This window comes from Fringilla coelebs (assembly GCF_963513975.1).
Source record: "Fringilla coelebs genome assembly, chromosome: 13".
NCBI classification, from domain to species: Eukaryota; Metazoa; Chordata; class Aves; order Passeriformes; family Fringillidae; genus Fringilla; species Fringilla coelebs.
This window is the reverse complement of record NC_140039.1, coordinates 809916-824039: the sequence shown is the minus strand read 5'-3', so window position 1 is coordinate 824039 and position 14124 is coordinate 809916. Positions and strand designations below refer to the sequence as shown.

The window sequence follows — 14124 nt, the reverse complement described above, 5'->3', positions numbered from 1 at the left end:
TATGGGGCCAAAAGGAGCAATTTCATTCCTTCCTAGTACTGCAATTTCGTAGTACTGCAATAATAGGAGAGTGGCAATGCAGTAAGGAAAACAGCTCTAGTAATACTACCAGCTAAAAAAATGTCACAATATATCCTGGAAGTTTTGAGTGCTCAGGCCTACTCCTTAAGTCAGAAATGTTTGAGAGACTTCAGAAATGTTTGAGAGTTAGTAAATAACTAATGTAACTACTGCATTAAACAATAAAAAAATTTGAATTAGACTAGGCCTTATGGTTGCTACAGTTTCTTGAAAATGTATTTTTTAAATAATTGTAATGACAGCTACCTACCATTCTTGTGTAATTCTTGTTTTGAGCTCAGGAAGAAGAAATTGTCCATGGAAACAATAGATGGAAGAAATATTTGAGAAGATGCCTGTTATTACATCAGATGAGATCCCCGCTTCAGACAACTTAGTGCAAAAAACCTGCAGAAGGCAACAAGACAGTACCAACATTTTAAAATGAAAAACAGTCCTAGACATGCTGATTTTAGATTGCAATTTTGCAAACCTGACTGCTTAGAACAGAGCTGCAGATTTTGACCCCTGGTAGTCAGTCCTTGGAGTCTTAAGGAGGTTCACAAAATTTAAGCCCACTGTCACCCCAGGTTAGATATATCACTATAGGGCTATTGAAAAACTAGGAAAATCTGAGATGTAATTCAAAAAAAGATTGAAATGACTGAGAAGATCAGACATCTCATATTTGAATGCAAGCTGCAAAGATCATCCAGTCCCTGAAAAGCATTTACTGCTATTTACACAAAGCAGAATAAATAATGTAATTGGGTTTTTCTCCATAGGGAAAAATTATACTGTACTGAACAAAAGGGAAAGACATTCCCTAGATTTCTATGCTCCAGAAACAGTTTCTGTTCATCTAATACTATGGGCTGTAAGTCTTCCATACAGCTTCGGGAGTTTTAGGGTGAAGCATTCTCCAAGTTACAGCTTCTAACAGCATTTCTTGCCAGGTGACAGTTTTCTATTTTTTTTTCTTCTCCTCATTTTTAAAAAGTACTTGGCTAGAAATGTGTCTCATCCTCATTTTTATTTCTTTCCTGCACATTCATGGGTTTTTTCTTTGAGGCAATTATAGAAATGCCTGAGTTGTGCAGGGTCAACTCAAAGTCTATGGGGAAGAAAGTTCAGACTCGTCACACCAGTTTCACTTCATCCCCATGTGTAAACATGATGGGCAACAATTACAAAACAGACTGGTAAAAAATAGTTTGTTGTAGGCACAGGGCTAACACATGTGGCCTGATTTTAGTAAAACCTCAACTTCTTGCACATCAAAGAGCAATCACAGATTTCATAATTTCTTAGTGCCTTCATTATCCCTGTGATTTCCTCTCCCCATGCACCCAGGGAGGAACCAAATGCTGGCAGTGTCTGTGTCTTGGACTGCTGCTTTCCCATTTCCCTTTCTGAGCCATCCCAAGGCTCCGTTTCCTTTTCGAGAACTCTCTTGCTCAAAGCTCGCATCTGGGATCCACAGCACACAGCCTGACAAGCAAGCTCCATCTTCCACCTACACACAGTGTTTGTATTGAGCTACAGCTCAGACAACGGACAGGAGACACCACTGCTGCTCCCTGAAAAGAAAGGAGAGTTAATTCAAAATGGAATTACCTGGTCCAAGAGATGGAGTCTTTTAACATACGCTTCTTCTGTGTGGAGCAGCTCATTGGCGATGTTGAATAGCTTTTGGGGCTCTGTACACTGAAAAAAAAGTTACAAATTACACAATCCATCCGCAGCTCCACATCTAAGTTCCACTAACTGTTCTGTTTTTCATTTTGTCAGTCGCCAAAATCCTACCAGCAGAGGAGCCTGGAGTGAAAGAGGTTAACACATTTCAGAATCTGCTCCACGCCTCTCAAAAGATCACTTTGCTCCAGAGACATTTTAATGCTATTTTCTGAAAGAGCAATTAGTAATGCAATCTGTGGCTGGTAAGGACATCACTTGAGTTCATTATGGCTTTATAAAAAGAACCAGAAACATCCTCTAAACCTGGAAATAAGTCTAGTTAATTTGAAAAATAAGACAATAGACTGTAAATCAACTGTTCTCCTTTTTGGACTCAGGTCCTGTAACTAAAATGAAAACTAGAAACCAGCCTATTTGGCCAGATTTCTACCCTTGCCAGCACAGCATTACTCTCTATGGCATATTTCTAAGACTTTTGTGCAGCTCTATACACAGGCCAGTTTCCTGGAAAGAATTTTCAGCAAGGTAACCCAAATAACTCAGTGAAGACTTTCATTAAGCTCATCAAAAAAAAAAAAAAAAAGAAAGAAAAAAAAAAAGAAAGGACAACTTAAAAACTCTAAATACAGTTTTAAAGCACTGACTTTAGGCACTGTTCAGCCAAAAGCTACATAGACCCTTCCCTCACTAAGTGCTTTAAAATACCTGAATTACTGGAATACAGGCTTGAGCTTTCCAACAATCTTTTAAAGCGTTAGACTTTAAACACCATGCCTACATATAATGAAACCAGTCCACAGAACAGAGTGTTGGCTGGCTTGTGTTCAGGAATACAAGCATGGAAAATGGGCAGCAAGGATGATCAAATGTAGGGAAACTATCCTGGGCTGGATCCAGAAAATAAGACAAATGCAATGAAGGTAAGAGGTGCATTAACAGTTCCTGGAATGGAGAACATTGACTGGGTGCACTTAATCACTATTTCTATGGGAAAACTGAAGGGCATCAAATAAAATCACCGAGATTCTTTTCCTCAAGAAACACAACATTGCCGGCAGTAGCCTTCACACAGGTTGGCAAAAGAACCAGAAATATCCATGCAGGAAAAATTCAGCTGAATTCTATTAAACACAGGGGGCAATTTCCAGTTCAGGAAGCACCTGGGCCTGTCACCAGCAGCAGTGCTCCATCCCAAATGCCTGCCTCTCGTGCTCGCATTTGGGGCAAGGACTTGTAGATATAACCCTGTGAGCCACCATCAGATTGTTGGAAAATATCAAATAAAGGCTCTCCTTAAGCTTCTTCAACATTACATTGTTTTGTTTCCAAATAAAGTTGATGAGAAAAATTTAAACACCTGCCCTCCACACAGATTCAGACAAACTGCAGTACAATTGAAAACCTCAAAGGCTTTTCAAAGAAAGCCATGAACTCCAACAAATCAGACCCACAGTTATCCTACATGGAATCAGGTGCCACTTGGCATGAAGTACCCATAGCTCCATGATGTAAGTATTATTGAAGGAAAGTGAACACCTTTCCTTTATTTGAAACAACATCAGACTTCCTTTGAAGCAATCCCTCTATTTCCAGGCACAAATCTGAAGAGAGGCAAACATGCCATGAGTGAAGCTTTGACATGGACTCTCTCTGCCCTGCCTCTCAAATTATTCCAAGTCAATTCAAATACTCTTTTAAACTCTTTCAACATGCTACACAACATCGTGCTCTGTTCACTATGTATTAATATTTAGGGGAAGTGAAAAAGTAAAGCAAACCACAGCACAATAAGTCTTGAAATTATTCCAAGCAAATACATCTCATTACAGTTTACACTGAGGTGCACTGCTGGCCCAGTCAAACCCACTAACTACAAGGATCTCTCACTGAGAAAGAATTTATCTGCTGGTGTGGCTGGGCACAAAGGAGCGCTCAAATGAAAGGCGCTGATGTAACCAGCTGGAATGCCAGCCACCAAGAGCATCCTTTGAGTTGTTTGAATTCAGAATTGGAAAAATACTTGTTTCCAACCAAATACATTTGTACTCAGAAGTCAATCTTTATATAGCACAGGCACTTTTTAACCTCCTGACCTTCACCATCTGCAATTCAGTTTATATTTCAAGAAAACTTGCTGACATCTGCTTAAATACCAAACAAGGGCTGAATAGACTCAGCTTGAGCTCAGTTTTGCAGAGTGACTCTATCTTCAGTTGCTCTCTCTGCTAGGCAGAGGGGCAGGCACATTTTTCAGACAAATTTGAGACATATCTGCCTTTCAATGGGCATAACATTTTAAATGAAACTGTAGATTAATTAAATGTGGGGCAGTCCCATTCTTCTAACTTCATTTTGTACCATGGTGGGATAGTTTTAACAAAGCCTGAGCCATCATTCAGTTCACTAAGAACAAGATATTTCACAGTCCATATTTCTAAAGGAAAAGTAAAACAAACCTGCAAACTGAGATTATGCTCTGCTTTGTGCAGAGCTCTTGCTGGGTGACTGCTCACCACGGTCACAGCATCTCCTGTGCATTCCCTAGAAACTCACACCTACTGCAAAGGTTGGACAGACCAGTGTGGCTGGTGGGGTGACAAGAAAACTGAAGAGGGAGGTGTTGTCTTCACAACACAGAAAGTTCACTCCAGTGCTCGAAGCAGCATGATGCACTTTCACTTCTTTGTGAAAGATTCAAAAATTCATTTTCAGCTGCAACTGTCCATAAAACATTTTAAATCAAAAGAAACAACAGCCTGAAATCAAACAGAACCAGTTTCTCATGAAGGTCAGATTCACACTTGGAATGCACTTGCACCTCAAATCTTGCAGCAACCATTTTTCATATAATGGGTGTGCACAACTACATTCAGTCAGCATCTGTCTCACTTAGGACCCAGCACATCTTTCAGCAAGTCTTGCAAGAGAGCTGTTGGGATAGAGCTTAGGTTAAAATCATACATGGTTATGCTTCAAAACTCTACCAATCAGCCCTGCAAAGACCACAAAAAGTCACAGAAAGATTATAGGCCACTTCCTACTCAACAATGCTGAAAACAATACGGAAAAGTTATCCTATGCTTGGTTGTCTTTGTTGCACTGAAATCACATTTTCCTTAAGATACTTAAATCATGATGATGGCATATCTGAATTTTCTCAACCAACATTATGACTAAAACATTGACATACAGACTTTTCTTCAGAATATACATGGGAGATAATCTCACCCAAAGGTCATAGTAGCAGGACTGCAGGCCAAATTTTACAACACATACTGGACAATGAAATCAGATGTGAAACTCCAGCCATGTACAGGCAGAATGGAAGCATGTGTCCATGAATGCATGAGACCCAAGTGGGGCTCCATTGTTACTATTTACACAGCAGGAAGCATGGCAGAAGGAGAAAAGCATTCTTTGGTGATTACAAATGAGCATACATTACTCTTAGTGAAAAAAATGCCTAAAAATACCCCTCTGAAGCACTGATACCCCTTCCAGAAGCATTACTCAGGCTCTCAGGCAGTCAGCAGAAGTCTTGGGACTTTGGAGCACAACAGTCCCTCAGTCTCACTTTCACGTCACTTCTTTCCTTTGCAACCATCTTTGTAACCATCCAGGTTAATGTGCATCACTCCCTGGAGCTCCTGACATTTTCTGAGACATTATCCAAACTAATAACCTCCCCTTAGTTCATTTTTATTTTGATAAAAGATAACTGAAAATCCCTGTAAATCAGTCCTGAGATTTTAAAACATAATTTGCGCTAATAGTGAGCCCTGTTAAACTGCTGCAGACTCCTAAAGAATCATTGTATAGCTAAGCCTAGACTAAATAAAACAATACCACTCACATATCAGGCAAGGTTACCTTCCCCAGCCATGAGCTGTGTGCAGGCTTGGGTGGAAGACAGAGAGATAACTGAAGTAGAAAAGAATAGTTATTCATGATCTTCACTTACACTGATATCCTAGGAGTTACTGAGCCATCATTAAATCACTCTGCAGCTGTACTTATGCTTCTCCTCCAACAGCTTTCATATTTAATGATACCACTGGTTACCTTCATGGCGCAGCTGCAAAGCCTGGTACTAGGGGTAGGAGGGGGAATGCAGGAAAAATGCTTTCCCAACTTAAGGCTTTTCAAAGGAGATGAGAGCTCCCCAGCTCCCAAGCCAGCAGCTGATGCCAACTGAATTCTCTCTTCTTTCAAGCAGGCAAATAATCAGTTTTGTCAAGGGTGATGTGAAATTCCAGCCTAAGAATAACCATGGAACAAGTCAACTTTGAATCACCTTAGCTCTCCTTGCTGGATGCTATGGCCCTTCACTCTAACCCTGAATCCATAGTGCCCCAAATCTGCAACAGAATCAAAGGGGAGAGCAGGAAATGACCTCAAGTTATGCCAGGGGAGGTTTAGATTGGATATTAGGAAAAAGTTTCTTCACTGAAGGGTCAGGCAGTGGAAGAAGCTGCCCAGGGAAGTGGTGGAGTCACCACCCATGTAAGTGTTCAAAAAACAGGTAAATGTGGTTCTTAGAGACACAGTGTAGTGGTGGACCTGTCAGTGTTAGAGTAGTGGTTGGACTCAATGATCTTGGAAGTCTTTTCCAACCTTAATGATTCTGTGATTTTCTGTGGACACTTGACACAGAAATTGGCTTCACCCAATGTGTCCCCAGAAGAGGGCACAATCTTTACACTGAAGAAGAGGCAGCTTTTCTCTCAGCCTTCCTCCTCTATGTGACTGCAAAAACCAGGTGACTTAGTGTAGCTTGGTGAGCCTCAAAACTACCTTTGGGAAGGGGAAATAGACTACACAGGAAAACCTGCCGTGCATCACATAAAGGAGGGAGGGTAATACAAAAAGAACAAAACAAACTAGTTTTCTTCTGGAGATACCTCTCATAAATTCACCAGGTGAGCTCCAGAGAATTACAGCCTCATAATTTTGTGTTTTGTCATCCTTATTTCCTACTATATGGACACATAAGCTAAGGAACAAGACTCAAAAACAGCCATCAAGTCATTGATGTCGTACAAAACAGTGGTATTTGTCAACAAAGCACTTCTTAATCATATGTTAAAATGTTCAGCTTGGGGTTGTCACAGTTGGTTTGATACAGCATTCCTAGTCCAAACTGTAAATTTAATTACCAGATTAAAGATTTTTTAATGTAATATTTTATTTTCCAGGAGTTGGTCTTTGATGATCATTATGGGTTACTATCCACTCAGGAAATTCTACAATTCTAGGCTTTCTTGCTGGCCTGTTGCAAGTAATAACATATCTTTTAAATAATATTTCAGTGGCACGCATGCACATATATGCACATTACGAATATAAAACAATATAAGTATGTCACAGTGTGTGTATGTAGGTATAAACACACTTGCCAAGCCCTGAGGTACAGAACTTGCATGCCATTTTCATCATTCTTTTATTTGTACCAAGTGATTGACCTAGAAACTAAGAAATGCATTCTAATGTCCACATTTCCCAAGGGACAAGCCCTTGACCAACACAAATTATTATATATTTGGTGATTTCAACAGAACCACCCAATTTATAAAAACTGAGGTGTGGACACTGCACTTTACTAGCTACAGATCATTAGCTGCAGCTGCTCATCATATTCTTTAAAACATAAAAATCCCACATATTAACTTTACTGTCATCATGGCTTGCGGGGGGGAAAACCCAAAAAACCTAAATACCTGCAAATACAACAAAAAGAGCCACCAAACAAAAAGTGCATAAAGTGGAATATTTTGCAGATATTTTGCAATATTCTGTTCTGTTTTTCTAGAAAAATCTAATCCCTTTTAACAGCACTATTTCTAAAAATAACTGTCCTGATAAGCTGATAATCAAAGGAATCTGTCATTAATCTTACATAGCTGCTGCAAACACACAACAGTCTAGACTACATTAGTCTGAAATCAAAGAAAAATCTCTTTTCCAGCTACAGTTTCCTGAAGAGTAATTTGACATAACTACCATTAAAACAACTTCTTTGCACTCAAGAAGTGGTCACACCAACAAAAACACAGGTTTCTGTAAAAAACCACTCTAAATTTTGTGTGAGACAAGATTCTGATCCTGCCCATTCTACTCGGATGCAAGGTCCTGAAAGAAGCACTATCCAATTAACTCTCTGAATAACACAGAGCTCCATGGAAAAGAACATGCTCCAACAAGCTGAACCTAGACAAACCCAAGCAACAAACACAAGGTAGGATTCTTGACCTACAAAAGTATTTGAATTTTAACAGCTAATCTCTGGCTGTGATGGAGTCTCTTATATTTAACCTTTTGAAGCAAGCTGGGAACCTTTCTAAAAAATTATCTAAGTCAGGAAAAAGTTAGGACCTGCAAAAAGCAGGAAACAATACTATCATGATCCTTTGATGAAAAACCAATGAAACAAATTATCCAAACAATGTATTAAAGTAATGCAAGTGTCAAGAACTGGTTTCTGAGTGCTCAATAGCAACGAACAAACTCCCTTACCTTGTTTATGTCCAAATACTCTAACTTTGGCACTTCTGCTATCTCTTGCTCCTCACTGCTTCCTTCATCAATGTCACTGTCGTCATCCTGTGTGGAGTCTCTCTTCTGCTCCACAGAGGAAGGCTTGGTGCCCTTTCTGTCATGTTCTATCTCTCCTGGGTTCCCAGCCATGCTGGGCTTCTTCTGCTCTGCCCCTTCTTCACTGGGGAATGTTTCCCCAGCCACACTACAAGAAGGACTGTCAATGCCACTGTCTCTGTTGGGAATTTTACCACTCCCATTCAGTTCTGCAGTTGAGTATTTATTGCCAAGCTCTTCTTGGGACTCTTTGCTCACAGTCACAGCAGTACAGTCTTCATGGTTTTTGTTATCAGCTGTGCTCAGCTCTTTAATTTTCATTATGTCTGTGTTAGTTAGATCCGTGCTGCCTGGTGTGTTGGGCTCAGCTTCATCCAATTCAGTTTTGTCATTTGTGGAAGAGTCACTGGAAGCCACTATGTCACGGTCACACAAGCTGGTCTGCTTGGATGAGTCCAGGCCAGGTTCCATTTTAAGAGCTAAATTTAGCTGGTTTCTTTGAAGAATATGTACAGGTTGCCTGTGAGTGAAAAGTCATATTAATGCTAAGGTTTCACAAGTGCCCTGAAAGAGAGGGTGTGATTGCCATTTGATTCAAGTTGCATTTCTTGCACCCCACTGACAATCCCAGAAGACAAGAGTGTGCACATTTACAATAATAACGATCACCCAAAAACACCCAACAAAAAAACATCACCCCTACATTCTACTGAAATGGCACCACGAGAATCCTGGGCCTTTAGTGCTTTCCATGTCACCTTGAAGAACAGTCTGGTTTGAGGGTTTGGAAAAGAAGAAATCGCCTCTAAAAAGAAGCAATTGGTTCTGGGCTCATTTAAACAGAAACTCTTATTCTTCAACAGAACCAAGCCCTTTTGGCAAGGTATTTTCTGCCAGAGAGGATGTGCTGAATCATGAGAAAGCACTACTTTTCCTTTTTGAAAGACATCAGGTTCACCCAGGTGATAACACTCCAAGGCACAGTATGATGCCTCTCTCCATCTCCCTCTTTGTGGAAAAAAAAACATCACTTAGCTCCATCAGGCAGATTTGTTCTTCAGGAAAAGTTCTCATGTGTTTGCAAAATGAGCTGGTTTTACAGCAAAATGTATATATTTAATCCAATTTAGTGTCTTCCATTACAAAGTTTTAAACCAGCTGCTGTTCTACATGACATTGTTTCACAGTTCCCTATACCCTTCCCTGCCTCCAAGAAGCAAGATCTGATGTTTATTGTATCTTGGACAGAAAACTCGATTAGTTCATATCATAACAATCAAGTTCCTATGATGCAATTCCCCCATCTAGCCAACTTACTGAAAGCAGAATGTGGGCTACTTGCCTTTTTAGAATCTTACCAAATTCAGCAGGTCTTAAGATCCTTAAGCATGACTATATGTTACAAACTAAAATTTGCAGCTTTTATTAAAAATATGCTTTGTCCTCAATAAAACTTTGCACTTCCAGTAGAAAACATTCCAAGAGGACTTTCCAGGGAATCACTATACCTAATGTTTTCTACTATTATATTCTAAGTTAAAAATGCAGAAAAGGGAGAGGAGAGGAGAGCAGATCCGGCAAAACCATATTTACCTAATACTTTCAAATTTCTCAATGAGCGTGTTGACTCCTGCTGATATTGGTATTTCTTCCTCTCCAGGTGCTAAGCTCCTTGATGACTTGGGATCAGCTGGCAAAGGCCGAGATGGTGCAGGAGGAATTCTTTCCTGCCCAGGTTTGAGATGGACAGGCTTAGGAGGTACTAATGAAAGAGAAGGGAAAAAACAGGAGGATAAATCTCCATCTTCTTTATCCTAAACTGGGAACAAAATCCAGACCAAGAGGTATGCATTCTTTTCTCATTTTTTATGAGTGGCACAGGTGCAGTCCTGAAGTATTGCTTACACCAAAGCAAGCTGCTGAAGAAAAATGACAGGCTTCTATTTGGTGTCTCTACAGCTGGCTTAGCCGTGCTAACAAACCGAGCAGCTTGCAGCACTGCACTGCTTCCTCATTACCAAACAGGATGCACAGCTTATGCTTCAGTTTGCAAGTTTGCTTGCCATCTCAATCACACTAAAGAGCTTCCCCTTCCATGACTTCTCAAAATTCTGGCACCCCACTGAATGTCTTATATTGGGGAAAAAAGGTAGAGGGATGAACCACATCCAAAAATAAACCCTCAAAACCCAACCTCAGCATGGATTTATGTGCCTCATGTTTGCTTGGTCCAAAATGCCACAGGCTGAACATAATGGCTTTTCTTCCTCTCATTCTCCCTCCCCCCTCTCTTCTGTGGTGTACTAGTCTTCACAAATTTCCTTCCTCTTTTGGCTCTATGTTGCGTTGTATATGGTATAAATAAAACAAGTATTGTAAGAACACTCACATTTGCTTCAGGACTCACAAGGAGGCCAAGGTACAAAGTTTAATACAGTAATTTTTTAAAATGGCATTAAAATGTAATGTCATTCTAAAAAGATTATTCAGATCTTACATTAGTTGCAGAGTAAATTATTTAGCATACACAGGCAGTAACTCATGGCAACAGGTTCCCATGCTGTCATGGTTTTATATAGGGAAAACAACTCCCATAGGAAGAACTGACATCGGAAGGCAGGAAAACTGGCTGTGGGATTGTTCCCAAAGCACACACTGCATGAAGTAGGACTGCTAAGTGTGCCCTCCAATCTAGACTATCCAATGAGTTGACACATCAAGTGAGGAAATTCAAACTACATGTTCTATTAAAAAACATTTTTGAAAACAGTTTCTTTCAACCATTTCTGACTCTGATCATCCCGTTGGAACATGTGATCAGCATTGTAATGGGGCTTGAGTTAACAACTGTTCTGAATGCAATTCCAGGGTAACTCGCTTTAGGAGGATAAACAGAGGCAAATGCACCCAAGAAGTCAATTCCAATTGTCCCTTCCTTGCAGAAGGCTCTGCATCTCTTCTAAGATCCACATCAGCCCAGATGTCTGCCCTGCTCCAGCGCATGCACAGCTGCCATAGCAGTCCATAGCCAGACAGTGTCTGAGGTCGGTGATGAAGAGGTGTTAAGGCGTTTTGGTGTTCTGAGTATAGGTCAGATTTTAAACTTCCTATTTTTCTGAGTTTATTTCAGCATGAAAGAATAAAATAAATTTTTTTAAGGATTTGAGCTTTAAGAGGACACTTCCTATAAGAGGGCTGATTTGCCCAGTCTCCAAAACCATCTGAAATTCCTATCATAAAATAAAGATGTTAAAGTCCAGTTCTGAAAAGACCTCTACAAGACCTATCTTATACTAGAGTAACAGGGAAACAGGAAAAGAAAATCTTCTTGCATATAAATGGGATGGTGAAGATATGTGTTTTGTTCACCGGGTTTTCAAGTGCACACCATGTGACCAGTGAGCATCTGGCCATGTTTCTCCATAGAAAAATAAAAAACAACCTAAAAACAAGTATCCACACAGCCATCTGGCCCATCTACCAAAGACAAGCTCTGCACTCCTTACAGAAGGTGCATAGTGCAGCAGGCAGACCTGTCAGAACCTACCCCACATACCCCATCAGGCCTTCAAAGCTGGCCCTGATCCATACACCCAAAGGTTTTATAATAATATCAAAGCATTTACACTAGGTCTCACTGCTGTCCATGTAGACATATGATGTCTTTCCTGTTAGTGAATTCATCTGAATCACCTCAAAAAACAAATTCTGCACTGGACCAAAAGGAAGCAGGAAAACACTTTTGTTAATTATGAATTTTTATCCTCTGAAGTAATGTTGAGAAATGAAGACTTCAACATGGAGGCAAAGCCACTAACCCTACCAAGGACTACTTAGCAAGCAAACTTTCAGCCACACCAGATGTTCAAGGCCAACTTGGTTCAAGGCCAAATGCATCTGGGTTAGGACAACCCCAGATGCAGACTGGGTAGAGAATGGATCAAGATTAGCCCCAGGGAGAAGCACTTTGAGGTGTGGTTGTCAAGATGTTTCACATGACCTGAGCACATGCACTGACAGCCCAGAACCTTGCCGTGTCCTGGACTGAATCCCCACCTATAGCATGAGCAGCAGGTAATGCAGATTCTCTGCCTCTGCTGCATTCTGGTGAGACCCCACCTGCAGCTCTGGGGCCCCCAAAACAAGAATGATGTTGACCCGTTGCAATCAGTCCAGAGGAGGCCACAGAAGTGCTGCAAGGGCTGCAGCCTCTCTGCTAAAGGGGCTCCAAGAAAAGCAGAGAGGGACTTTGAACAAGGGCCTGGAGCACCAGGACAAGACAGAATGGCTTCCTGACTGACAGCAAGGTTAGAAGTGATATTAGGAATTAATTCTTCCTAATTCCTAATTAATTCGGAATTAATTCTTCTCCATGAGGGTTGTGAGGCCCCGGAACAGGTTGCCCAGAGAAGCTGTGGCTTCTCTGTCCCTGGTAGTGTCCAAGCCAGGTTGTACACGGCTTGGAACAATCTGGTCTAATGGAATGATTCCTGCCTATAGCAGGGGATGGAACAAGATAAGCTCTAAGTTTTCCTTTCCACCCAATCTGTAATTCTTTGGCTCTAAATAAAACTAGAAGTTTGCTACATGGAAGATACCAACATTACAAAGCACTTTCAGGTGCCCCTTGAAGGCTGAAGCCACCTGCTGGAAAGATATCTCTTCATTCCTCCTTCTGAAGGCTTTACACAGCAGCTCATGGCTTCAAATCAAGCTAACTAGGGCCCCTCCAACTTTCTGAAATACACACATAGAAAAAACAGTTTACATCCTCAGTGATTGGAAATCAGTGCCCATGAATACAACAGCAAAGTATTTGCAGCAGATGAATTCATTCCAGTTCTCACTAAACAGACACTTTCACTTTTCCTTTTTGTTGCCAGTAATAACAACATTCATGGAACAATCACTAATTAAACTTGCACTATCAAGACCTCTAGGTGAAAGCTCCATAAAGACACAGACCTTGTGAGATATTTCAAGCATGAAGTAGTATATTAATTTAATGTTTAAGGTTTACTTCCAGAAGCAGAAAGTACAATGCTTTCTGTGTTGTTGTTTAAGGCTGAATTGCTTTTGTATAGATATTTTAATTGGGATGGGGTGGTAGTGCAATGGCTTAGTGTGTACAACGCAAAACTACCTTCTTTTTCAGATGACAATGACCATCTATCACATGGATCCATATCTTCTAAACATTTTGGTTTATGAACTTAGTATCTTCTTGAGGCTTAGCTTCCTTTGTTCCAAACACCTCTCAAGCTCCATGCTTTTTGCATCCCCAATTCCCTTGAGGCAAGCGCCGATTACATTCGTAAGCGTATTCAATTCTACAAAGCATGCGGTGGTGAGGGTAGGACTCTTGGCAAGGTGGCATTACAAAGACAGACCACATGTCATTTCACTGATGAAGAAACTTGAAAGCAATTTCTACTGTTTCAAGAAATTTCCTGCAATCTTTTTTTGTAGAATTCAGAAGCCTGGGGAGACCAGAAGAACAGCTGGAGACCAGCTGGAACACACTACTTCCTCATCCATCATATTTTGGGTTTGCCACCTATTTGACTATTAGCTGGCAATTCTGTGGAAGAACCACAACCCATGGGTGATTGGTTTAGCTTCTACTTCATATATTCAAAATATACTTGTTCCATTCAGGCATTTCGTGTTGCCATACGTAGTTCTTAAAAGAAATGGAAAACAGATCAGGTTTTACCAATAAGATATAATTACCTAAAATACTTCTAAATAAATTTATCAGAAATATAAACAATG

At 40.5% G+C, this 14124-nt stretch overlaps 1 protein-coding gene across 4 annotated transcripts in view; it reads right to left on the bottom strand.

Annotated features, from left to right (window-relative positions):
• FGD3 (FYVE, RhoGEF and PH domain containing 3) overlaps positions 1-14124 on the bottom strand; it is a 93873-nt gene that overhangs the window by 30475 nt on the left and 49274 nt on the right. For all 4 annotated transcript variants that reach the window (XM_084214388.1, XM_084214389.1, XM_084214390.1 and 1 more), the window contains 4 exons: positions 9943-10111; positions 8272-8869; positions 1678-1767; positions 332-468 (listed from right to left, as the gene is read on the bottom strand). In XM_084214388.1, the coding sequence (XP_084070514.1) occupies positions 332-468; positions 1678-1767; positions 8272-8869; positions 9943-10111 (994 nt within the window). The remainder of the gene's footprint in view (positions 1-331; positions 469-1677; positions 1768-8271; positions 8870-9942; positions 10112-14124) is intronic.